General features: G+C 35.5%; 1 protein-coding gene across 4 annotated transcripts in view; it reads left to right on the top strand.

Moving 5' to 3' along the window:
- The window catches only part of pcm (pacman), a 28491-nt gene extending 2670 nt beyond the window's left edge, over window positions 1–25821 (top strand). Inside the window, exons 6-33 of one of the 4 annotated variants that reach the window (XM_053747099.1) lie at window positions 96–378; window positions 959–1119; window positions 1425–1529; window positions 2001–2052; window positions 2137–2218; window positions 2500–2692; window positions 3056–3229; window positions 3790–3901; window positions 4261–4439; window positions 4898–5067; window positions 5384–5533; window positions 5675–5742; window positions 6380–6594; window positions 7074–7203; window positions 7579–7706; window positions 10384–10565; window positions 10917–11115; window positions 11744–12003; window positions 12260–12403; window positions 13549–13633; window positions 14132–14200; window positions 14382–14446; window positions 15120–15155; window positions 15715–15808; window positions 17071–17316; window positions 17817–17923; window positions 18922–19018; window positions 24368–25821. In XM_053747099.1, coding sequence (XP_053603074.1) covers window positions 96–378; window positions 959–1119; window positions 1425–1529; window positions 2001–2052; window positions 2137–2218; window positions 2500–2692; window positions 3056–3229; window positions 3790–3901; window positions 4261–4439; window positions 4898–5067; window positions 5384–5533; window positions 5675–5742; window positions 6380–6594; window positions 7074–7203; window positions 7579–7706; window positions 10384–10565; window positions 10917–11115; window positions 11744–12003; window positions 12260–12403; window positions 13549–13633; window positions 14132–14200; window positions 14382–14446; window positions 15120–15155; window positions 15715–15808; window positions 17071–17316; window positions 17817–17923; window positions 18922–19018; window positions 24368–24451 — 3870 coding nt within the window. In that variant the 3' untranslated portion in view covers window positions 24452–25821. Of the gene's footprint in view, window positions 1–95; window positions 379–958; window positions 1120–1424; window positions 1530–2000; window positions 2053–2136; window positions 2219–2499; window positions 2693–3055; window positions 3230–3789; window positions 3902–4260; window positions 4440–4897; window positions 5068–5383; window positions 5534–5674; window positions 5743–6379; window positions 6595–7073; window positions 7204–7578; window positions 7707–10383; window positions 10566–10916; window positions 11116–11743; window positions 12004–12259; window positions 12404–13548; window positions 13634–14131; window positions 14201–14381; window positions 14447–15119; window positions 15156–15714; window positions 15809–16312; window positions 16382–17070; window positions 17317–17816; window positions 17924–18921; window positions 19019–24367 lie in introns of those variants that run through there. The other 3 variants (XM_053747102.1, XM_053747103.1, XM_053747104.1) reach the window with 3 other exon arrangements.
- The last annotated feature ends 226 nt before the right edge of the window (window positions 25822–26047 follow it).

Raw genomic sequence — 26047 nt, 5'->3', positions numbered from 1 at the left:
TTCTCTCTAACCTGTAACAATTTATAGCATGAATGCTTCGCCCACACTGCATGTAGCATTCCAATGAATGAGATTGAACTGTAATTTATTTTCAGGTGAAATTCGGTAAAACAACTCAAAGGGCGACCAGCCCCGAAGAGACAAACTTCTACCTTCTCCATCTCACACTCCTACGAGAGTACTTGGAACAAGAGTTCATCAGCATAAAGGACAAGTTGCCGTTCGAATACGACATAGAGAAGATTGTCGATGACTGGGTGTTGATGGGTTTTCTTGTGGGCAATGATTTCATTCCCAACTTGCCCAATATGCACATTAATAACGACGCATTGCCGTTGTTGTACAAGACTTATATGACCGTGCTTCCTACGTTAGATGGTAAGTAGATTTTAGTTAGACGCTTTGTTCCCGTGCACTAGTACTATCTTACATTTTTAGTAATGTCTTTTATTCCTTAGCGAAATGGAAAAAATATATGAATAATACCAGACTAGATACAGAATTTTATTAGAAACTATTATTATTTTCCATTACACAAGATATTCACAGTTGACTAAACCGAAAATGGTGGCCATTATCAAAAAGATTATCATAAATCCGTCAACTGTAACCATATTGTATTATAGATAACTATAATACTTTTATCTAGTATGGCATAATCTGTTAATATTTTTTTACTTTTTCGATAACAAACTAAAGAAGTTGATAAAAATGTGATGCTGGCGCTAGTGTGCGGGGACAAAGCGCCTTGGTCTGAATATATTTCTTTATTTTTGTTTATAAGGAAGCAGGTATGAACCTACCGAAGTCGTAAACATCTATTGTTTCACTTATACAAGAAAGAGAAATGCGTTTTCTAATTTATTTGATAATCAAATGAGGAAAATATGATAATTTCTTCAACTGTAATTTTTATTGCTTGACTTTATAATTAGGAAAAATAACTTTCTTTCATTAGGTTATATAAATGAAGCTGGCGACTTGCACCTAGGTAGGTTTGAGATATTTCTACAGGAGTTAGCTAAAATAGACAAGGAGAAGTTCCAAGACACATACGCCGACTTGAAGTATTTTGAAGCTAAAACAGGCAGGAGGCCTAACGCTCTGGAAAGGAAAGAGGTAATTCGAGTTCCCTATTACATAAATGAGTTGTCCAACAATCGTGTCACAGTAGTGTCACGGAAGATTTTTTTCTTCACAGTCATAAACGTGACACTGTCTCTTTTTTAAATTGTATGTGTGCTATTTCTCAACTTGGACGTTAGCAAAATCGATGGAGCCATAACACAAGAAAAAAGAGTAAATAAAAAAATCTAAATTCATTTCCTGAACAATTTTAAATGTGATTCAAAACATGTTCAAACATAACTATTGTATTTTAAAATACGACTTGTGTAACAATAATGAACATATATCTCTTTCAGTATAAACCAAATAATGATGAAACATTCAACGTGGATGTGAGTGACATAAAGGCTAACCAGCCAGACGATGAGTTGCAGGCTCTAATCAACGCCACACAAGAAATGGTATGTTAATTTTGTACCCCTCAATCATTTTTTATCAATTTCCAAAAAGGGTTAAAATCGGCAGGTATATCGTAAATCCAAAACATCAGCAGCATAGGGATAAAAATTAATGAATTGAGATAACTCGACTTTATCTTATATATTTTTTTAAGCATCAAATCTATTTTACTTCACTTATTTCGTCACTTTTCTGTAAAGCTACAACTTCTTTTTTGAAAGAAATTTACATACAAATACATACATCTTTAATAATCTGAAATGGTAAAAAAAAACCACATAAAACATGAAAAAATGACTGTTTTCTGAAAACAACCTGAAATGTTAAATTTCTCGACAACAATAAACATTTGGACAAATGGGGCTATCATTTTTTTGACAATATCTAACACCTGTTAACTTAAATCGGTTGAGTAACCAGTGATCTGTACATTACTTGTGAATATTAGTCGTCATTGTAGTTTTATTTCGCAGTTTATGGACGATGTAGACGACTGTAATGAAGAATATGAAGAAACTAGTGACGGTAAATTTGTTTGGCTACTTAGTACTAATTTAGTTTTCCTTTTTTTTCTGATTAAAGATTTTATTGATTTCTTTTTTTTTCCAGAGGAAGCAAATTTTGAATCGGAATTCCTTCTTCACAAAAGAGACTATTACATGAATAAACTAGATTATTCAAAGGTTACAGAGTAAGTTTTGACATAATTTTTTCACAAAAACATTTTTCACAATCATATTATCTACCCGTTAATATATGTAGGTTAAAACTTTCCTATGTGAATTTGATTATGTAGCACATGAACAGAGATAAATTTCTATTCACTTGACAATTAAGTTGTCCAGTCGAATGACTAACGATTCCGTCAAAAGTACATTTTTAGACGCGCTATCGCGAATTGCTTCATCGTTTATACCTTATGTCCAATATCATAAAGTTTAACATTCTTTGCATATTTTTATTTTATTTTAGCGAGGTACTAGCAGACCAAGCAGAAGGCTACGTGAGGGCGATCCAATGGAATCTGTCCTATTATTACAAGGGTTGTCCTTCGTGGTGTTGGTTCTACCCCCACCACTACGCGCCCTATATCTCTGACATCAAAGGGTTTAAGGACTTGAAGATTGAGTTTGAGTTGGGTGAACCTTTCAAGCCATTTGAACAGGTACTGCATATTGTTAATAGGGACTTTAGTAGTTCGTAACTGTTCTGTGTTTTTGTGTGTGAAGCGGAGAAGTTATTGCCAAATCATTATTACATATCAATGCCAAAAAAATAATCCATTTTGTATGTAACTATCTTTTGTCTTTATATATCTTTCGTCTTTATTTACCTAGTTTCGCGATGAGGATCCGTTTCCATGGGAATTCTGAGACAAAATGAACCATCACTCTCTTCCTTCCTCAGCAGTTGATCGTCGGAGCCTATGGTCCGCCTTAATTATTTTTTCGTCTCCACTTCGCACGGCCGTCGGCATCCTAAGTTATCAGATATATGATGTCATACAAAACTTATATGTTTTCCGTAGCTTCTAGCAGTTTTGCCAGCGGCCAGTAAGCACTTACTTCCGACGCCCTTCCACGATCTCATGACGGATGAGGAGTCTCCGATAGTGCACTATTATCCGATCAACTTCGAGACTGATCTCAACGGGAAAAGAAACGATTGGGAAGCAGTGGTGCTTATACCCTTTATTGATGAGGTAAGTAGTTGTATTTAAGCATGGTATTAGGGCCGTATTCTTGCATAATCGAAATTATTTCACGACAGAATTATCAATTCTCCCATTAAAAAAAAAAGATTTTAACGAAACAAACCACAATCGAAAAAGGTTGATTCGTTTGTGCGATTGCGTTTGCAGAATCAAATTAAAATTTGTGCAACTGAAAAAAAGAATATTGATTATTCGCGCATGAACTGTTTTCGATTATGTGAAAATCGGGCCTCTGTTCTTTCTAAACATTAGCGATTTGTCGTTTCCAAAAGCAGCTACAAGCTCCAAGTAAATTCGCCTAAATTTCCTTACATAAGTATGAGTAAGATATCAATTATTATAACTGCAAGTAGTGTCCTTCCTCAATCTGATGCCTGGATAGCACGAATAATGTAATATAAATCACTACATAGTATAAAATTAAAGTCACCCTCTGCCTCTTTATATAAGCATTTTTCTTATAAACTACGCAATAAATATTTCACCTTATTTAAATGATTTATTTCCCTAAGGTTATATAGGTATACCATAATAATTTTTGTATGAAGGCAAATCTCCTGTCGGCGATGTCGCCATGCTACCAGCGGCTGACGGACGATGAGATCAAGAGGAACACACACGGGCCCATGTTGGTTTATAACTGGACGAAAACTAGTCAAGGTGAGTCGTTCGTTTTTATTGTCAGAGCCGGCGCCGGTTTCAAAGGCATTTCCTATATATATTTTTAATAAAGTTTTTTTTAACTTTATAGTTTATTTTTTACTGATTTTTTTTTTCATTATCTGAAATCTGAATATTTGATGAAGGACATTGTAAATATGATTTAGGAATTGGATTTTGTTATTAATTTTTTTAGACAGGTGTCGTATAAAGCCTCGATGATTTGCTTCCGTGAAAATCCGAAGAACAAGAAGGTTGTACGTTAAGGTCCTCGACTTATCACTCCTGCCTTATCATACACCCTCGTTCGAATCTGTTACTTTCATCCTTCGGTGTACAAAGTGCTATTGCTTCCATAGGCCCCGCAGCAGCGCCAGAATACTTCCCCACGATACAAGACTGTCACGCGGTGGAGAATCGAGTGTGGCGCGCGGAGCTCGATGTCCCTCTCGATGTGCTGAAGCGAGGCATGCTGCCCAACGCTGATCGATATCTGCTTTACCCTGGCTTCCCCACCATGAGGCATCTTAAGTATACTGTGAGTTGACTTACTAGCTGCGCCCCGGACTTTGCACCCGTGTATCAAATTTCATTTGTTGTTGTGTACACACATACATCCTCACAAACTTTGGGATTTATAATATTAGTAGGATTTTGGGTTGAAGCGAGGCAAGCTGATCAATATATGCTGTACCCCGGCCTCCCCACTATGAGGCATCTTAAATATACTGTGAGTTATATGATGTAACTGTATGATATAAAGGATTTGATGTGTAGAAACGAGGCATACTTTCTAATGCAATAATCAATATCTGCTGTACCCTGGCTTCCACACTATGAGAAATCTTAAATATACATCTCGATCGACTTATCATTTTCAGACTGATAAATATAAATACCACACAAAATAAACGAGGCATGTTGTCTATTTTTTATATTTGTTAATTATTTTACACCTAGTTGTATATAGCAACACTTACACATATTTATTTTCAGACAACCATCAAGAAATGCAAAGTGCAAGTTTTCGACCAACCGTCCCGCAACGAGAACATGATGATACAACTGATACCGGAGCCGTATGTCAATGACCCCGTGGAGACCGTGGCTCAGGAGTTGTTAGGAAAGGTCATCTGGGCGGGGTGGCCGCATCTTACCAAAGCTAAGTAAGTACCTAAGCTATTAATTCATTGATTATAATATATACAGGTTAGTTCACTAGTTTGTATGCGACCACTTGCCAATATATTAGCGACAGCTATTGGTGGCAAGTGAGCAAGTAGCAAGTCGTAAAATTCATGCCAGATGCCTTTTAAAAACTTTTAAAAACGAGACTTTTTTTTACTTTTTGAGATCGATTTTAAAAACTTTGAGATTTACAGGTCGTCGCGACATTTTTGTAATAAAATTGTGTATATTTTTTATTCACCCCTATGGGTAACAGGCGTGGTTATATGTATGTATGTATTTATTATTTTTCAGAGTGATCTCGGTGTCGAATGAAGCCAAGCGTCTCCATTACGTGGACAAGGAGAACAACAACGTAAATGGAGTCGTCTCGTACACTACGGAACAGAACCTAGGCAATCTGCATAAGCAGTGGATTTCTGAACGATCCACCATCTTCGAACAGTGAGTCATTTATCGTCATATATTCAGCGTTATTTCCAAAAAAAAACTTCAGCAACTTTGCAGCCCTATTAATAAATCAATTAATAAATTTCAATTTTACTTTAGAAGAAAATTGGTTTAATGCTTGTTTTTTTTTTTCAGTAATCAAAATCGTCTGGGGATTGAATTAAATGAAGTGAATATAATTATTCATGCTGTAAACCTCAAAGGTAAACCGCTATCCATTTCAGATCATAAAATTTATTTTATTAGACTACCAGTATTCCAATTAATTTATGTCCCCACCGTTGGAGCACTAACCTTTCTTATGGATGGATATAGAGGATGGAACTCTTTATCACGCAATGAATGAAATGGATCAATATTTAGGCGATTTCACCCGGAAATCAAAACGATATAGGTTTTGATTTCCGTTTTGATTCTCGTTGACAACTCAAAAATTTAGCAAGAAGCAAGGAGTGCCGACAGTCTGAAAATCGTAAATACTTATGTAGGTACAGTCAACAGCACGTCAAGCTAGCAAATTCAAATTCATTGCAAACTCGCCGCTATTACCACGACATAGAGGTTCGCGAAGGGTAACTTTAATGTGCTGTGTGTGAAAGAAAGACTTGACTGGTTTTTTTTTCATAATATTACTTCCTACTATAATGTTACAAATGCGAAAGTTTATTAGGATGTATGTGTGTACATATGTTTGTTACTCTTTCACGCAAAATCTACTGGACGATCGTCGGGTAGATTATAACCTGGAAAAACACTTAGGCTACTTTTAATCCCGAAATTCCCACCGGAGCGAAGTCCTTTTGTAATTTTGAAATGGATCACAGCAAATATTGTTTTCAGGTTACAAATACCTAGTCCAAGACAACAGCCGCATAGTCCTAGAGCCGGAATGGTGTTCCGTGCCTTGCGGCTACGCCTACCAAGCCATAGTGAAAGACGTCAAGGAACATGTCCTACAATTAGCTGGGAAATTCTCGACGCCACAGGAGGCCTACCCGCCGGGAGAACCGGTGTTTTTGTTGACGCAGGGACAGTATTATGGATGCCTTGCCACGGTTAGTAAATACTAGTACATTACAGAGTTATGAGATTCACACTGTTTCGTTTGACGGTGTTGTTAAAGATTAAACAGCGTTGTCAAAAAATATGGAAGACGTGATATTATAATTTTATAGTAATTAATATTATTTTCCAAAATTTACTGTACCATGATTTATATATAATATACAGCTCATATGATATACGCTTTGGGAGTGGAAATTATAGACTTCCCGATATCTTTCGTTTCGTTCACACAAGAAAGAGAAATGCGTTAGAAATGCACGAGAACAAACAAGACAGAATGCGATATATCTTTTTATCCATCACCGTAAGGCCTAATCTGCGCTATGTATGGAAGTTTTATGGTAATTTATTACTACCTTTATTCAGTTCATTTCACCCAGTAAATAGTATGGGAATCTTCTATCTCATTTATCTACGCTAGCCAGTCGTGTTCAGTTTTTTTTTGTTGTCTGTGTACACACACATACAGGTCGTAGATTCGGAGTCGATCCGCAGCGGTCGCATCAAGGTGAGCGTGCGCGAGACGGAGGAGGCCGTGCCCAGCGCGCGCGCAGGCGCCGCGTGCTACAGGCCTGCGCAGCGCGCCGCCGCCGCCGCCGGTCTGTATACCTACATACTACTTTCTACTTTCAATTTAACAAAAAATCTAAATTATTTTTCTTCGCAATTTCAACATTATGTACTACAAAGTAATTCAAGAAACGATGGATACCCGCCGTAGTTTAATTGTGTAGCGGGTTGCAACACTCTTTATCACAGATTTCCAAACAAAAATGTGTTAAATTTAAATTTGTGAATTGAATACTATTTGAAATGAAATTTGATTGGTATTTTTAAGAGCTCATAAAATTTATATAATAAATGCAAATTTCAAGCTTCATCAATTATGTCTTTGCGTCTTTCCTTATCCATCAACATCACATTTTATTTATAAGTAGGTAATTATTTTTTCTAAGATACATTTTTGCTTTTAGGTATATCCTCACAACTGCTCTCGCGTTTGACTGGAACTGTCTTAGTTGTGATGGGGGAGGCCAATGACCTTCCAACAGAAAACCAAGCCAAAACCAACATTGGCCTAAATCTCAAGTTCAACAAGAAGGTAAATAGGAATATCTTACTTCATTACATAGCGTATGCTTTATTCATTATATGCGTATGGTGTAGAAAGTAAATGACGGCGCTGTGTGCTGTTGGCTGGCAACACTGGCTTATCAACCAATCTTGACTATTTAATTTGGTATTGCAATGGCAAAAAAAAACAAATTGCGTTTTCTATTCTTTACTAAATTCATAATATTTTTGAAAAATCAAATATAGATAAAATTAAATCAAATACACACTGGAGTGAGCCTCATAGTTGCTCTAGTACATTTGTATTTGATGATTTTGGTATTTTTAACGATAAAATACGGGGCATAAAACGCGGGTAAAATAAAAAACTAGCGTTTTTTTATTTTTTTTTACGTACAGGGGAGTAAAAGAAGCGACCCATATCTTTTTAAAAAAATTCCGACTTTTATTTACAAAGATATAATTTTTTGAAAATTTAATTTATTTTTCCTGAAGTGACGTAACTCTGAGACCAGTTTGTTAACAATGTCAGTGCTTCATTTTGCTTAGTTTCCGGAAAAACAAATATTTGTATGACTGACATATATATCAAACCTACCAAAGAAACCAAAGTTGTAAACGTAAACAAAAGGCGAACGATGGAGCATTAACACAATAAAAATACCTTCTACGAAAGCAAACAACTTCGCGTAAGAGTAAACAAGTAAATAAAAAACTTCCCGTTCTTTTTTAACCAAGGACACCACACTTTCATGTTCATTAACCGATATTAACATAATTTGTTTGGTTATTTTTATCTCATGATGAAGACAGGCGTGTAATTTGTACGCGCCGACGCGACAGCCGAAATCTTCCAAAAGCAGATTTTCTGATGCTTCTGGAATATATGCACAATAATGAAGTGTATTTCTCAAGACCAAAGTCATGTCAACTTGCATTTGATACTGCAATCAAATAAGTCTGGAATTCTTGTCTCGAAATTAATATTATCATTTAATCAAACTAATCCTATTACTTCTGCAAATAATTTTGTCTAGGTGTTGTTTTTTTAATAAATAAAAGTAGCCCATGTTTGAAGTTAAGTTAGCTAAGTTGCTAGACTAGTATTGATAAAGTTTACAATACTAGTCTAGTAACTTAGCCTTACCTAATAAACGTAATGTTCACTTCAGTTGTTTTAATGTAAACAATAACATATAACATGTAGGCATACAATGAAGGTAAATGTGTCAATATACAGACTGTAAGTTCATCCATCTAGACAAAAATGGTGGGAAGCCTTTGTAGTGTAGGAACACTTGATGACTCATAATAGTAACATAGTAGGAAGTGGGTTAGTATGGATATGAAAAAGTTCAACAAAATAATATTTAAAGCTTTTTTATTATGGGTGATCATAAATTGATTAAACCACAAGCACAACAACTGCATGATCAACACAGTCGATCGAAGTTATTATCAAAAAAGTAGAGTTTGGCTTCGAATTATTATTTCTGTGTGTATACAGACTGAACTTTTCAATTGAGTTTGATATTTCCATTGCAAATAGTTATCAACATCTATTCAACCTAAAACAAGATAATTCACTTTAAAAAATAAAATAATTGAGTGGATAGATTAGAGAATGTGACTATTAAATAGTTCAACTGAAAATAACATTGTTCTCTCTCTTCAGAAGAGTGAAATACAATAACATTTTTTAGCTAATATCCGTTATCCTAATGAAGTGGTTTACTTACGTCAATATGATCCTCGTAAATATCCAACTGGCCTTTGGCACATCAGAGCGACCTGCTGCTACACACAGGTTTACGGTTCACGAAAGGAACCTTAAAAAACAACTTGTTTGGTGTCCTCGTCGAACTATTTTTACATGTTGAAAACTTGAAACAAAACACATAATGACGACCTCGGTGGCGCAGTGGTAAAGTTCTTGCCACTGAACCGAGAGGTCCCGGGTTCGATCCCCAGTCGGGTCATGATGGAAAATGATCTTTTTCTTATTGACAGTACATATATATAGATAAACATCCCGGGTCTTGGATGTTTATCTATATATATGTACTTGTTATAAAATGTAGTATCGTTGAGTTAGTATCCCATAACACAAGTCTCGAACTTACTTTGGGGCTAGCTCAATCTGTGTGATTTGTCCTAATATATTTAATATAATATATATTTACTATAGGTAGGTAGATACTTAATCGGTTTCCAAGATTTTTGTGTAGTGTCATTTTGATTTTGATGACGATCGAACAAAACAATTATAATAAATTTACGAAACAATCATAAATGTGCAAAAGGAAGGAGCAGTAAACAATGTGTTTAGGTTATGTTTTCTGTCGTTTGTTGTACATTACGTGACGTTTTATACTTTTTTAGTGGATGGGGTGCAGGCAAAGGAAACATGTCTAATGTGATCGAGCTGTGACGTCACTCATAGTTTTTAGAATTTATTCTTTTTCTCTATATATATAAATTCTCAAATATTTTTTCCGTACTCTACAAGAGAAAATTTAAAACGGTATTTTTATTTTAACCATTTTTTTAGTCGTACTGTTCATTTAGATAACCTCCATCTAGCTCCCGTACAAATTGTTTTTGTCGATGGATACAAAAACAATGCGTGCGGGACTCCAATAAAATATGTTTCGTGTTCGTGGCGTTGAGTGTTATCCAGTTTTTTATTGATATTTCCGACACAGAATCAAGAAGTATCGGGCTACACGCGCCGTTGTAAGACGACAAACGCGTGGCTGTATTCGGACCGCTGCATAGAGCTAGTGAAGGGCTACTGCCGGGAGTTCCCCGACTTGGTGAACACGCTGGCGACCAGCATGGGCAACGATATCTTCTTTGAGGGCGATCTGTTCCCGGGACATGTTGGGTTAGTGGATTTCGTCTTTTTGTTAGCAATTTCTCGTTTTTTAATAACTTGTCTTGGGTATATTGGTTATCGATTGACCGAGGTTATTTTGATGTCCCCTAGCCCCATGCCCCATCTTTTTTAAGTTGACTCGTTTATGATGTTTTCTATATGTATGTATATGTTATAAATACTATTATTGTGTTAATATCCCATAACACAAGTCTCGAACTTACTTTGGGGCTAACTTAATTTATGTAATTTTTCAATGTTATATGCAATATACAGTTTTTCTAGTCTGAGTTCACATTATATATACTGTACTTGTGTTATTGCCTGAACTTAAATTACTTACTTTACTATATTCGACAGAGAAAAGAAGCCCCAAGAAGTGGTCCAATGGATCAAAAGCCAGGCGCAGTTCAGCGCGACGCGGCGCGAGTGCGGCTCCGAGGCGCTGGAGCCCGAGGAGCTGCGCGCGCTGTGCGACGCGCTGCTGCCGCAGCTCCAGCGGCTCCGGGACGCTGAGAAGAAGGTCACGCTGCATGTCAAGTGGACTCTGCTTTATAAGGTGAGAACCGGTGCTCGGACTTGTAAGGTGTGAAACGTGGAGTCGGATTTATAAGGTGAGAAACGTGGAATCGGGTTTATATGGTGAGAAACGTGGAGTCGGATTTATATGGTGAGAAACGTGCAGTCAGATTTATATGGTGAGAAACGTGCAGTCAGATTTATATGGTGAGAAACGTGGAGTCGAATTTATGGAGTGAGAAACGTGAAGTCGGATTTTCACTTTAATATGCCTGTTTGGGATCCTTCCATGTGAGAAATAAAATATTTGGACTGTATAAAAATAATAAAATAATGTATACTAGTATTGCTAGTATCCATTATTTTATTATATACATAAATGTGGCGTCGTTGTATCCAAAGAACAAGTAGCGCAGCGCCGTCCTGACGGGGCTGACGGCGCGACGATATATGTCGCGATGTCCGGCCAATCAGCATTCAGTTCCCTTGCGTCTTGCCCGGCCCTCTGTCACCAGCTGCGTGGGGCGCTCAAACAATGCCAGTTATTTGCATGTGTATACACACCATGTATCAAAATTTAAACAAACACCCTTTCACATTTAAAATATTAGTAGAAGTGCGGTTTGCTTGTCATTAATTATACTGTTTTAACTAAAAAACTTTTCTAGCCGGAGCTCCACGAAGGCAACATCCAACCAGATCCAACAGCGGATTACAAGATGTACGACCGCATCGTTTGCACCGCGAGAAACATTACAGTTCCCCTCGGAGCTAGGGGCACTATCACGGCTATATACAAGCCTTCCAACGTCAATACTGTTCGATTGGCTGACAAGTTGAATGCTGAGCCAACGTACCAAGTGATGTTTGATGAGCCTTTCCCGGGAGCAATGACTGAGGAATTGTTCAAAGAGGCTAGATTTTACAGGTAATTTATATAGTATTATTCCGTTATTTATTTAGCCTATACTTAGTAATATTAAGTGTAAAAGATACATCATAATTGCCCTCGGAGCTAGGGGAACTATCACAGCTATATAAGCCTTCCAACATCAATACTGTGCCAACATACCAAGTGGTGTTTGACGAGCTTTTCCCAGGAGCTAACTGGTGTCTTAGTCTTGAAACGGGACTTCATCCTTTCAATTTATCCCTAAATCGATCTCACAACATCCCCCCCTCAGAATGTTGCCAAGCAACATGCTGAACGTGTCGTACGGGCGCAAGCTGCGGCACCTCGTGCGCCTCGCGAGCGACGATGTGTTCCTGCACGCGCCCGCGCTGCTCCGCCGCGACGACGGACATCACTCGGCGTTCGCGTGCTATAGGTGAGTTCATTAGTTTATTACCAAAATTGATTATTATTAGCATTACAAATGGCCCCACATGGTTAGGTGGTAGGGTAATCTCGGGTAGGGTTGGAGTAGGAATAGGCAAAGGCAGGCAGTTATATAATAAAATAATTAATAAATAAAATACAGACCTGTAAATAAAAAAATATAAACTATAGTACTACAACTAAATCACTGTAAAATTTAGAACACTTTTCCGAAACATATTAAAACACTTACCCTTCAAGGGTCTATAAATATTTAAGATATTTTATTATATATATATATTATTATTATAGCGTACGTGTGGTACGTGCCGATATCGTTATGATAATGAATGAGTCAAAATGTGATTTCAAAATATCAAGTGGAACAATAATTTAAAATTTTGAATTTAGACTGAAAGAAATAAAAAACATGCCAGCGCGCACGCGATATGACTAAAGAGATCATAATCCGTGGCGTTACAAGTTGATACTACGCTCACATTGCAAATACATATAGTAGACTAGATTAGATATGTTATTGTGTACTTTTTGATCGTGTACAGACGGCTGCCAAAGTCCAGTCTACATTTAAAAAAAAACATCAAAAAAATGTTTACTATTTACACGTAGTAGAGACGATCTTGACTAAGAAAAAGGAAATCAGGTTCAGAAATACGACTTGACTTTTGTAGCCGACTGTACTTTATGTACCTCGTAATATTTCGAAATAAAGTATGTAAAACAATAACGGTAAGCCCTACTGGTATGACAAGAATCAACACTGTTTCGTTTCTTTTGTAATTTCTTCTTAGCAGTGGTTGTTAAATGCTAATAATAGTTTGTAGCTGTAAGAAAGGTAATTTCAAATTTGACATGAAAAAAGTGGGTGTGAAATTCACAGGCACTGTCAGACTAGCAAACAGCCTGATAACTTCGTGGGATGATTCCCACAAAAACAAAAATAAAACACTTTAGCTTTACACTAGCAAATTAAGAGTAAATGTCTGTCAAACATACTCTTCATTTCAAATAATCTCAAAAATTCTAATACCTAAATAGCCGTTGAAGCATGTAAATTTTCTTTTAACAACACATTGTTTACAACGAAAATCTAAACTCATGTTTTTGCACATAAATAATGTTTGCCTTCGTCAGTCCCCCCGGAGACGCGAAGACACCAACGAATGAATCTCGCAATGTCCCCGCGACCACGCCCGCTAACTCTAGCGACAGCCCTCAGGTGAGACACATGTCATGTTCGTGTACATTTTGTGCTATGTCATTGTTACGACAGCGCCATCTAGTCGTTTAGATCGTAATAGAATTCCATTAATTGATTAAATCTCGCAAGGAAATAATGTTTGTATTAACACGATACACCGGATGGCGTTGGCGTCACAATTTTTTTTATACTTATAATGTATTTGGACTTTTCACTTTTTGCATTGGATTCATTTCTTTCCTAATTTACAGTCATCAATTGCATTTGCAGTTTTCATGAATAAACAAACTATGTACCATATATATTTTACCACTGGCCTCCTGCCTTACGTCAACTCTCCTTGGGAATGCTATTGTTGTCTAGGCTACGTGTCCCTTAGTCGCCTACGACATCCACAGGTGTATATAGAGTGGTCTTATTTCAAGGACACTGGATGAATCTATGTCGTACCGATTTAGATCGTCAAGGATCGTGCTTAGTATTGTGTAAACAGCAAATTCATTTTCTTTCTTTTAGGATGCCACACATCTTCTAAGGAGCCTTTTGAAAATAAGTGACAGTGACGATTCAAAGAAAAACGGCAAGGTATATACTAATTTTTATTCTGTCGCTCTTGTAATTAAAATCGTTTTCGTATTTCTTTCAAATTATTTATCTGTATTCTAACTTGAATAATCAGTTATAATTTCTACAAACCAATTATGAAGTCTTACAAATATTTTAACATTTTAAAGTTTATTAATTGTTTCATATTATTTTGTATTAGAATGCGTCAGAGCAGAATTGGCGAGTGAAAACTGAACCTACCGTACAAACTCCACAACCTCAAAGGTACGTACATATTTATATTACATATGTAATAGGATCTTATTGGGCCAAGCCAAAGCCTTTGCCAGGCAACGGAATATTAAATAGATTTTACAAAATATATGTAATTCAGGTCTAATATAAGTGAATATAGTAGGTGTGTTTATATTTATAAGTTAAAATATGGTCATATTAGCTATAGGCTATCGAGTATTAAGTTACATCTACACTCCGATACGGTGTGCGAAATAAACAACGAAAACTATAAAGAGTAGAAAATAAATGAGGTGCTGTGTCCTCTTGGCTGGCAACACAGTGAACACACTGTGTTGCCAGCCAATTAAAATCCTATTTAATTCTTACGGTCAAGCTTGTTTGATATGTTTATCAAACAAGCTTGACCGTTTGGTACCTATTTCAATATTAAAAGAACTACAAATCCGTTTGCTATTCTTTATGGACAGACTGAATCGGCAACGGAATTACTGCGTGCGACAAGTAAAACGGAACAGGTTTTCACGTTCCAGCCAGGTCCACAGTTAATTTGAATATATTTTAACGAATAAATATAAAAATATATATTGTTATTTACATTTCATATTCATTATTGAGATTTGATGATATTGTTAATTAGATTGAGTCTTTTAACATAATATAATGAGATAATTTAAAAATATAAAAGGTATGTGTTTTCAAGCGGCCTTGCACATCCGTTTTGGGGACTATTCGCTGGGTAAGGTGATGTCGTGTCGTGAATATTCATCTCATCCATTCTTTTCAGCTTTTTTTTCCTATTTAATTTGGTGCGTTTGCATTATTTTCACTCGCCATTAGATTGGGTAAAAAATATAACGAATAAATACTATTCAAAAGAAACAATACACATTTTATGTGATTTCAGTTGATCGTATTTATTGATTGCTCGATTTACTATTTCAGTTCTCATTAGGAACGCTTTTTGAGTGGGAAATAATCAACGCTTAGACATGACTTTCGCACAAGTGTGACGTAATTTATGTTTTTTTTTTTACATTTACAAAAAAATCTTCACTTTTTGAAGATAACCCATTCTAATTTCAAATTCTCCCATTGGTCGTTACACAGCTGTTTTTGTTTATATTTTTCAATATTTTGAAACATTCACTCATGCAAATACACTTAGCTTTTAATTATACTTAGTTGTAAATGATATCATCCTAAGTTGAATTAATAATTCGGAATTCAATATTAGTGTAATATATAATTATAATTGAGACGTTTATTTGTATGTTCACGTTACCCCGTTTGTACAGACTGCCGCAGCAAAATTGGCGCAAAGAGAACAGTTCTGCACACAAGCCAGGCATCTATCAGAATCCTGCCGAGTGGGCTAATAGCAACTTTAAGGTAAGAATTTTTTAATAAATATCCCAATCCCAACTAATATTATAAATGCGAAAGTAACCTTTGTTTGTTAGTTACCTCTTCACACGCATTATTGACTGGACCGATTGTTATGAAACTTGGTACACGGTTAGAATATAACCTGGAATAACACATAGGGTACTTTTTATCTCTAATTTCCCCGGGACGCAGATAATTTAATATAATACAAATAGACCAAATTAGTAAATACTCAAAGGTGGTTTAAAATGATTAGATTTTTTCTCTGTGTTCTTTATGTATATGCACTTCACACCGTTTGGTCTAATGGAAGCGACTGGCAGCTCTTCGTATAACCTCCGGAAGATAATTCTAAAACCTATTGGCATGTACTTGGAATATAATATGTTTAACTTAAGCTACAGAAAATAGGAAAGATAATTATTTTACATTTCATTAATTTTCTGGTTTTATAGTGAAGTTGCGATGTAAAACCGTCAATAATTCACAAAGTATTGTACATTTCAGATATTGCGCATACTCAGGTTACTGGGTCGCATTATACTTCGTTATTTTTTCAAATGACAACCAAAGAAGGTACTCAAATTGTGGATTGATTGTTGATAATCGCACAATCATTAGATAAAAAACAATCAGAACTATTACGTCAAAAGTTGTAAACCATCGCCATTGTGTGTTATAATCACGCAGAAATTTAAAATCACTATCAATCTAGGTTTGGAAAAAAATAATACTTATTTTCATAGTACATGGCATGGTTTTGGCATGTCTGTGTTTTTAATACTTAAATTTATGTTTTACGTATTCTTATTTAAAAAGGCCACAGTCTCTCTCTTTAGCCCATTGCGGGGCCATTCCTCGAGCGTTTCGAAAGCGGTTGCTGTCATTATATATTTTTTTAATTTCAACAAATACGTTTTACTAATATTTTAAAATAATTATAATCTGTGCTAGTGTAATGTCAATTTTACGAATAATTGATTCTGGAAATGATTTTCTTAACAGGAATTTCCTTGACGGATTGTAATGATAGCGCACGAAACGCTCTAGGAACCAACCCTGTAAAAGCATCCACTAAGGTGGCCTATAAAGGCCCAATTATATTGCGGAATATCATGAATGCAGGTGTGGTAAAAATTAAATTTTCTTATCAACTTAGACAGCAGCATCGCGCCTGATATCCATTTTGTCCATTCATATTGCACAATGTCGACCGTCTAGGGTTCGCCTAATAGTAATGTCAGAATGTACTTATTTATTTCCAGAACCAAATGCCGCACATCCCCCCCTACCCCACATTCGGGCAGCCCTTCCACGGGCCGGGCCCCGCGCAAATCCCGTTCCCCCAGTTCCAAAACCCCCACTTCCAGCGCCACTACAACCAGGACCGGCCTAGATACCAGAACCAGGGCTTTCAACAAAACCAGTTCCAGAATCAACACCAGTTCCCGAAGCATCTGCCCAGTGTGACTGCCGCTAATAATCTGGCGCCCAGTTGGGCTACTGGACAGGTAGGAATGTTTTTTCATACTACCAACCTGAACAGGCATACGGCCTACCTGATGGGCAAATATTTGTATGTGTAATTACAGTTGTGGATATGTTGTACCCATTTCTGTGCTTGTGTCCGTCGCACATACGATACAAGCTTAGTACAAGCTTGCAAAAAAAATGGACAACACAACTGCCAATGCAGTTGAGTGTTGTCCATTTTTTTTTTTGCTATTGTCGCCTACAAAACTATGAGTGTAAAAATAAAATATATATATTAGGACAAATCACACTGATTAAGCTAGCCCCAAAGTAAGTTCGAGACTTGTGCTATGGGATACTAACTCAACGATGCTATATTTTATAACAAATACATATATAGATAAACATCCAAGACCCGAGCCATCATGACCCGACCGGGGATCGAACCCGGGACCTCCCGGTTCAGAGGCAAGCACTTTACCACTGCGCCAGCGAGGTCGTCAATATAAAATATTGTGATGAACCGTTTTATTTTCAGAACAAACCAAATACAAACCAACAGAGTGCCAATCCTAACCCAGTACCAAACAACGGCGAAAAGATAAACAATCCGTTTGTCCCGCTTCAAGTACAGACTAGTCAGAGGTCAGTCACTCTTCTTTTTATTTAATAAACTTTAAACGCGCGGCTTCGCCCGCGTGAATTTTCCACGGGAAATGTACTCCTGAACATATACATGATACATTTTAAGCTTTGTTGAGTACACATGTAACAAACTGAACTGATTATATTGAGCGATTAATTCGTAATCTACTAGTATTATAAAGAAATCTGTCTGTCACGCTTTCACAGCTAAACTGCTGGGCCGATATTGGTTAAATTTAGATTTAATATAATTAATGACCTGAGATCGAAAATTGCTACCGTAAGCGGAGCTACGCGCAACAGCTAGTCTTTCATAATTATCGATTAGATATAAGGTAAATCCATAAACAAAACACTGGCGCCGATTTTAATCTCCATAGATAATATTTCCATTTCCACCACTTCAATAATCAACATTGTCCTACAAACCCTTGAAAGTAGTAAACACTTCAATCTAATACCTTCCGGAGAGGTATCCGATAATAATCACGCACACAATAGTTTTTTGAAAAAGAATTTTTATTTATTGTACAGTCAACAGCACATAATAGCATAGCGAGTTTAAAATTTATCTGGGTAGGTTGATGTGTGACTGTACTGTACATGGTTATATAGTCTTGATTTTTCATTGTCAAAAAAGACCATTGATCGAGTATTACGATGTTTCGACCGCTGCGGCCGCCCTGTCATTACGATCTGTCAATTTTCTTGAGAAAGGAATCATATCCAAAATCAATCATTCATAAAATTTACATTACCACAGTACAGATTATTTATTTTAAAGTCTGATAGTAAAAGTAATTATTGTCTTTGTTAAAATTTGAAAAATTGTAATGACTGCGCAGCCGCAGTGATCCTATATGGGTTACTTTATTACATAATTATTTTAACACCAATTTCTAATCATTATTTTTACATTCTTCTTTTTCTTTCTTAGGTACAGTACCCTAAAAATGTAGGTCGATATTTTTAAATAGGTATGTTTTTTTTTCTTTCAGGAGAAATCAAAATCCCGGCAGTTCTACGGCCAAAAAGGAAGAGACGTCCGCGCCTCAAAATATGTCGAAGCCCCAGCCTGTCAGTTATAACAATGTGGTAATGTTTTATTTTTGTTTTACACTAGCGGACCTTCCTCCGGTATCACATTATCTATAGGTGAAAACCGCATGAAAATCCGTGCAGTCGTTTTTTGAGTTTATCGCAAACAGACAGAAAGATGCGGCAGAGGACTTTTGTTTTATAAAATTAAAAATAAGGATAAAAAATAAGGATAAGGATTACTTGGATTTGAAAAAAAAATGTCACAAGCTTTTTAACTAATACCTTGTGAAAGGAAAAGATCAGGAATCGCGTTGGAATACGACCCCTGTCTTACAGTGATCTTAACCACTGAGCTATCGATACCATGATAATTCGGCCTTACTGCCCGAAAGTAATAGATGTGACAGAAAGTTTGACCTTTAACCTAGGAGTAATAGGTTCCCTTGGTTTTGAGGAGAGATGATTATAAAATTTTAAAAAGCGCTTAATTTCATTTTAGAATGTATCCGGTAGACGGTTACACAGAACGGTTCAGTTCAGTCGAGTGTTCGTTCGTGGCAGGACGCTTATCTCATTGCTTTGTGACTCAATTACCGGTCTTATAGTAAGTGCGTGCTAATTTGAATGGTGCATCAGTGCAATCAAGGTGCAATTTACATAAACATTGTCGGCTACCTTTTTATTGCTACCTGCTTTATGACAAAGCGGAATACGTGCCTAGCTCGCTTCAATCTAATATATTTTATCGTGTTTTGTGTTTACAACAATAATTAACTATGAGCACACGCAAAACTCCATCGCCAAAACATGAAGCCAACCGGCCCAAGAGGAAAACACCGGATTGTCACTGTAATATCCAGGAAATTATGAGTGACTTTCAAAGGAAAATGACCATTTCTTTCAATGAATCACTGGCAACTCAATCTGAACAGTTAAATAGTTCACTAAACATGTTGCGAGATGATGTGAACTCATTTACAGGACAAATTAATGAATTAAATGCTACAATGCACAAAATTATTGAGGATCAATCAACGTTAAAAAAGGAGATCACAGATTTGAGATCATCAGATGATAAAACAAATAAAAAAGTGGACAATATTGAATGTGATATTAATAGCCTTGCGTCTCAAGTTAGTGAACTCACAGACCAATTAAGATTAAAAGAGCAACAAGGACGAATCAACAACTTAGAAATAACCGGCATACCAATTGTCAAGGGCGAAAACCTGTACACCATTGTTGGTAATATTGCGTCTAAGATTGGCATTTCTCTTGAGCCCACAGACATTGATTTCATCCACCGGGTAAGACGTTTCAATAATGCCCAGACAAGTGAGATAAAACCAGCGCGTGATGCTAGTCTCGCACCAAATATTATCGTCCGTTTTACTCAAAGAAAACGCAAGACAGATATGTTGACGGCGGCACGGGCGCGACGCGGACTCACCACTGCAGATGCCGGTTTGGATGGTCCAGCGAGTCCCATCTTCATCAGTGATCATCTTACACCACAAAATAAATTACTTTATAAGCAAGTTCGTAAAATAGCCAAGGAAAAGTTATATAAATATATATGGTTATCAGACTGTAAAATTTTTGTGCGAAAAAGTGATACCTCGCATGCTATTTTGGTGTCCCGTGAATCTGATCTCATCAAAATCAAATGACTATGCCGTCTATTTAATTTCCGGTCGAATGTGTTAAGAATAATAGTTATATTTAATACCCTAAACTCGTTTTGCATTTATTTTTATAGTAAGAAAACATGTACTCGTAATTATTTCTATATAGTCTTAAATTTTATTATTTGTTTCGAATATGCTGGTGGAACAATAAATATATTTAAAATTCGGTAACAATAATATTTCCATTTACTATCAAAACGTGCGGGGCTTACGTACAAAGTCACATGAATTTTTAGGAAATGTTTTGTCAGGAAATTATGACATTATATGCATAAACGAAAGTTGGCTCAATGATAACTTCTATGATTCCGAGTACTTTGATAATAGGTACTCGGTGTATCGATGTGATCGCGACCCAATAGCAAGCGGTATGGATATGGGTGGCGGTGTTGTGATAGCCGTGCGACGCGACCTGCGCCCGGTACACAGGATTGACATGCGTGCGCCGCCGCCGGCAGATGAGGTATGGGTGTCCGTGGCGCTAAGCTCGCCGCCGTACTCGCCTGACCTTCGGCGTCCGTGCGCTGCATCGCCTCGCTACTTACACATTATTTCTACGTATATATCTCACGGACCGAATCATGAGTGTTTGCTTACTTCATTTTATGACAGGGTTATCGATTTTATAAACGCTCATCCAGACGACGTCTTTCTGGTTCTTGGTGATTTTAATGTCACTTTAGCGGATTGGTCACATAATGTAGATAACCAATGCATGGATATACATACCAATAACAATAACTTGGCCTGTATTACCGAGGATTTTTTGAACTTTTCATTGCTTTCCCAATATAATAATCAATTTAATTTAAACAATAGAATGTTAGACTTAGTTTTTAGTAATGAATTATGCACTGTTAACTCTTGTAATTTTCCTTTAGTAAAAGAAGATCCGAATCATAAATCCTTAAATATTATTTTAAACACTAACTTTCTTTCTCCATCTTCCTTAAGTGATGCGAAAAGTAAGAGAAAACTTTTTTTCAAAGCCGATTTCGAGTCTATAAAAATGGAACTCAATGCCATTAATTGGGTAAGTAAGTTCAACACTCTGTCTGACGTTAATTCTATGGTAGATTACTTTTATAGTGTTTTTGACGAATTTATTGAAAAATATGTACCTACTTCTAAATTTAATAGCAAACATAAATTCCCTCCTTGGTACACGCAACCCTTGATAAAATTAGATAAAGAGAAAGAAAAATGTCATAAAAAATGGAAGTGCTTTGGAAATTTGCAAGATTATTATACTTTTTCCATTTTAAGAAAACGTTTTAAAAAATTAGAAAGGTCTTGCTATGATAGGTATATTAAATTCTCAGAAGAAAATATTAGAAAAAACCCTAACTCATTTTGGTCATTTGTAAAATCAAAAAAGAATCATAACGACATTCCAGAAAATATGTTCTATAAAGATGAGTGTTTAACTGATGGAAACAAAATTTGTGACGCATTTAATAATTGTTTTGGTTCTGTTTTTATCTCTTCGAATGGTGTAAGTTCACAAACCACTTTTTCATCTAGATCACAAGATAAAACACATGACACAACTGTTGATATAAGTCACATAAAATTCGAGTTAGAAACCATAGTTTGTGAATTTAAGAAAGTAAATATACACAAAGGGGCCGGGGCCGATAACATCCATCCTGTGCTTATATCAAATTGCGCCGAAGAACTTGCAATTCCAATGTTAATTATTTTTCAAAAATCAATAGATACAGGTGTATTTCCATATAAATGGAAACAATCTTTGATTACGCCTATTCCAAAAAATAGAAACAAAGAACAAATAACTGAATATAGGCCAATCTCAAAATTATCTATTCTAGGCAAAATTTTTGAAAAACTCGTGACTCATCATCTTTCTTTGTCAGTTCGAAATTTTATTGCAGAAGAACAACACGGGTTTTTCAAGGGTCGTTGTGTTGAAAGTAACATGGTAACTTTTACTGACTTTTTATCACAAGCTATGGATAACAATGAACAGGTGGATGTCGTGTATACCGATTTCTCCCGGGCGTTTGATAAATTAAATCATAAACTCCTTATTTTGAAGCTCGAAGAAGCCGGCATACATGGCTGCCTCCTTAGGTGGATTGAATCGTACATCAGTAATAGGAGTCAGGCCGTCTGTATTAAAGGATACTGTTCGCAATTTTTACCTGTGCCTTCCGGGGTCCCACAAGGTTCCCATATTGGGCCCTTGCTTTTCTCCTTATATATAAATGACATAGGACACATATTTAATAACAGTCACCACCTTTTATATGCTGACGATAATAAAATATATAAAATAATTAGGTCTGTGGTTGACTGTAACAGATTACAGGAGGACTTGCTGGCTCTTCAAGACTACTGTACCTCTAATCAGCTTTATCTTAATACAGATAAATGCTATATTATTACCTACTCACGAAAAAGAAATATTGTTAAATACGAATATAAAATAAATAACGAAATTTTGCAGAGAGTAACAGAAATTAGAGATCTAGGTATAATTATGGATTCTGAACTCTCATTTAGGAAACACATTGATTTCGCAATAAAAAAAGCTTTTCAAAAATTAGGCTTTGTATTAAGAATTAGTAAACCATTTAAACAAACCATCACAATGAAAATTTTATACTTTGCATTTGTTCGTTCTATTTTGGACTTTGCGAGTGTTGTATGGAATCCTAATTATAAAGTACACATAGATAGAATCGAAAGAGTACAAAAAAAGTTTATAAAATCTTTAAATTTTCGTGAGTGTACACAATTTGAATCATATAATAAGGCCTTGCTTCATCATAAGTTTCTTTCCTTAAATGACAGGCGAAAAATGTTTGATTTGGTGTTTCTATATAAAATTCTTAATAATTTAATTGATTCTTCAAAACTTCTGAGTAAAATTTCCTTTGTTACTCCTAGGCGTTTACCTGTACGTCCCTCACGTAAAATTCCACTTTTCTCTCCTCCACATTTACACAAAACCTATACTCGTAACTCATTTATACATCGTTCCACCACCATATATAATAAAGAATATAGAAATATAGATCTATTAAATACTACTCTAAAACGATTAAAACTCATTTTTCAATCTAGTTCATAATAACTGATAGTAATATAATTTTATAACAAACTTATAATTATATAACAAACCTAATTAACCTAACACTGTTATGTTCCCAGCAACAGCGGAAAGCTACGCTAAGTTAATTTTATTTACAAATTCCTGCCATGTAATTAACCCTTTTTATTATATAAATATAGCACTTTAGGGCACTATAGGTCTTTAAATTGTACTCATAGTTTATGTAAATTTCTATTTTTGTAAACGACTGTTTGTTGCCTAAATAAAGATAAAAAAAAAAAAAAAAAAAAAAAACAGAAAATGGAGACCAAAAATGAGGCGTCAGGGACGTTATAAGAGTGTAGGACATGCCGGTTATATGGACACGTGACTTATTCAACTATAAATTCTATAAAATGTAATCTATTATGTGCGGGAAATAAAATACTGTTCATATACCACTAATACTATAAATGCGAAAGTTTGGATGTGTGTGAGCATCTGAGAATGTTTTTATTACAATTATGGAACAGATTTTGATGAAATTTAAAACACGATTAGAAAATAGCCGTGACCAAGAATAGTAAAATATTTTTTAACCCGAAATTCTGGCTAGCATGCGCAAATAGTACAAACATAATTTAAATAAACTTACAGGCGCCGCCACAGCAATACCACCCTCGTCCGATGAGGAAGAAGAAGCCAAGAATAGCGGCCAACCTGCCCTTCCAAACAGACTAGTGATCAGATCATAGACAGCTGACCGTGTTGCCAAACTTGTGTGCAAAAGAAAAAAGAAAAATTACGCGTATCGGATCGGAAAACATAGGAAAACTGAATAAAAATTGTAAATTATGTAAATAGTACATTATTGTGTATTTGACAAATGTGATCAATATGTTTTTGTTTATTACTTAATCAATTTATTAAATAAAATGAAAATATTTAAGGTTTGACAATGGAACCAAAACTACATGTACTACTGTACCGGTACTTAGCACCGCTATTGACGCTTCGGTTACCTTTACCTGATCGCCGATTACAAACTGGTTGTAAAAGAAAACCGTTAAAATTAGTATATTCGTAAATTTGATTTTTGTTTGATATCAAATTTGATACCACTATATTGAATGCAATACTAATAAATAGTAATTTTTCCGTATAGATATTCAGCTAATTTCGGTTTGTAGAGTTATCTTTGTCTCGCACATGTAGAAATACTAACGTCACCAGGGTAACGTGCGACAGAGATAATTATACATACCAAATGTCTCTATTATTCAATATTGCTCCGCGAATACGAAATGTGTTTCTGTATACTGGTGTCACATTGTAAATGGTAAGGTTATTGTTTCCGAAAAATGCTGGTGTGTCGAATGTATTATTTCCATTTCACAGTACATAAAATTATGACAAAAGTATACAATAAACATCATAATTTGTGCAATATACATACATATGTAATGACCATAATCTCAACTTCAAAGCGTGTTATTTTTGTACATATCTTAAAATGCAGGCCAGTTGGTAAAGTATTTTACATTTAACGGCTATTTATTTGTAAGAGTGTTGAAATGAATGCGTTCACGTCAATATATAATAATAATAAAGTACAGATAAATTAATTAAATTTATACCAACTGCGCCTGCCGACGTCATATTTTGATTATTAGTTTTATTTACTAAAATATTATGTTTAAGACGATCTATCTCAAAAGTACAAACTATTTTTTTAGTAACTTCAGTATTTAAGACTTAGTGAAAAATCGGCCTGTATGTCTGCAGAGAACAAAAAAGTAATTGAAAATATATGATGCATGTGTAACTCAGTATATATAACTCAGTATTTTTTATATAAAATTGGCCCTGTGTATGAATGCGTTAGGTATATCACACGAGATATATATTATGTCTCCCCGCAGTATATAGTGTCTCTTTTGAACGAGTCTTCTTTTGTTAAAATGTGAAATATTTTTTGAAATAAGTGAAAAGTATATATGTACATGCAAAACTCAGTTACTGATTGTCAATCATTTCTTGGCATGTGAATTTTGAAACAAGTTGTATCTTTAAATCAAGATTATGTGTTAATAAATAGACTTCCGAACCGCTGTCATACTTTTATTTATTAAAAATAAAGGAATCTTTGGCTTCCATGGCTATTCTGATGTCCATGTATTAAAAATAGCACTTAAGTTCTAGATCCCTCTAGAACTGCGATCAAAATAAGCCATTTAAAAAGTTTCTGATTATAAAATCGTAGCTATATATTGGGATGATTTTTTGTGAATAAGAGGGATGAAATATAGTTTATTGTAGTTTAACAACTTAATTTAA

This window comes from Plodia interpunctella, chromosome 6 (assembly GCF_027563975.2).
Source record: "Plodia interpunctella isolate USDA-ARS_2022_Savannah chromosome 6, ilPloInte3.2, whole genome shotgun sequence".
NCBI classification, from domain to species: Eukaryota; Metazoa; Arthropoda; class Insecta; order Lepidoptera; family Pyralidae; genus Plodia; species Plodia interpunctella.
Note: the sequence above shows the minus strand (reverse complement) of the source record. Positions and strands in the feature narration are given on the sequence as shown.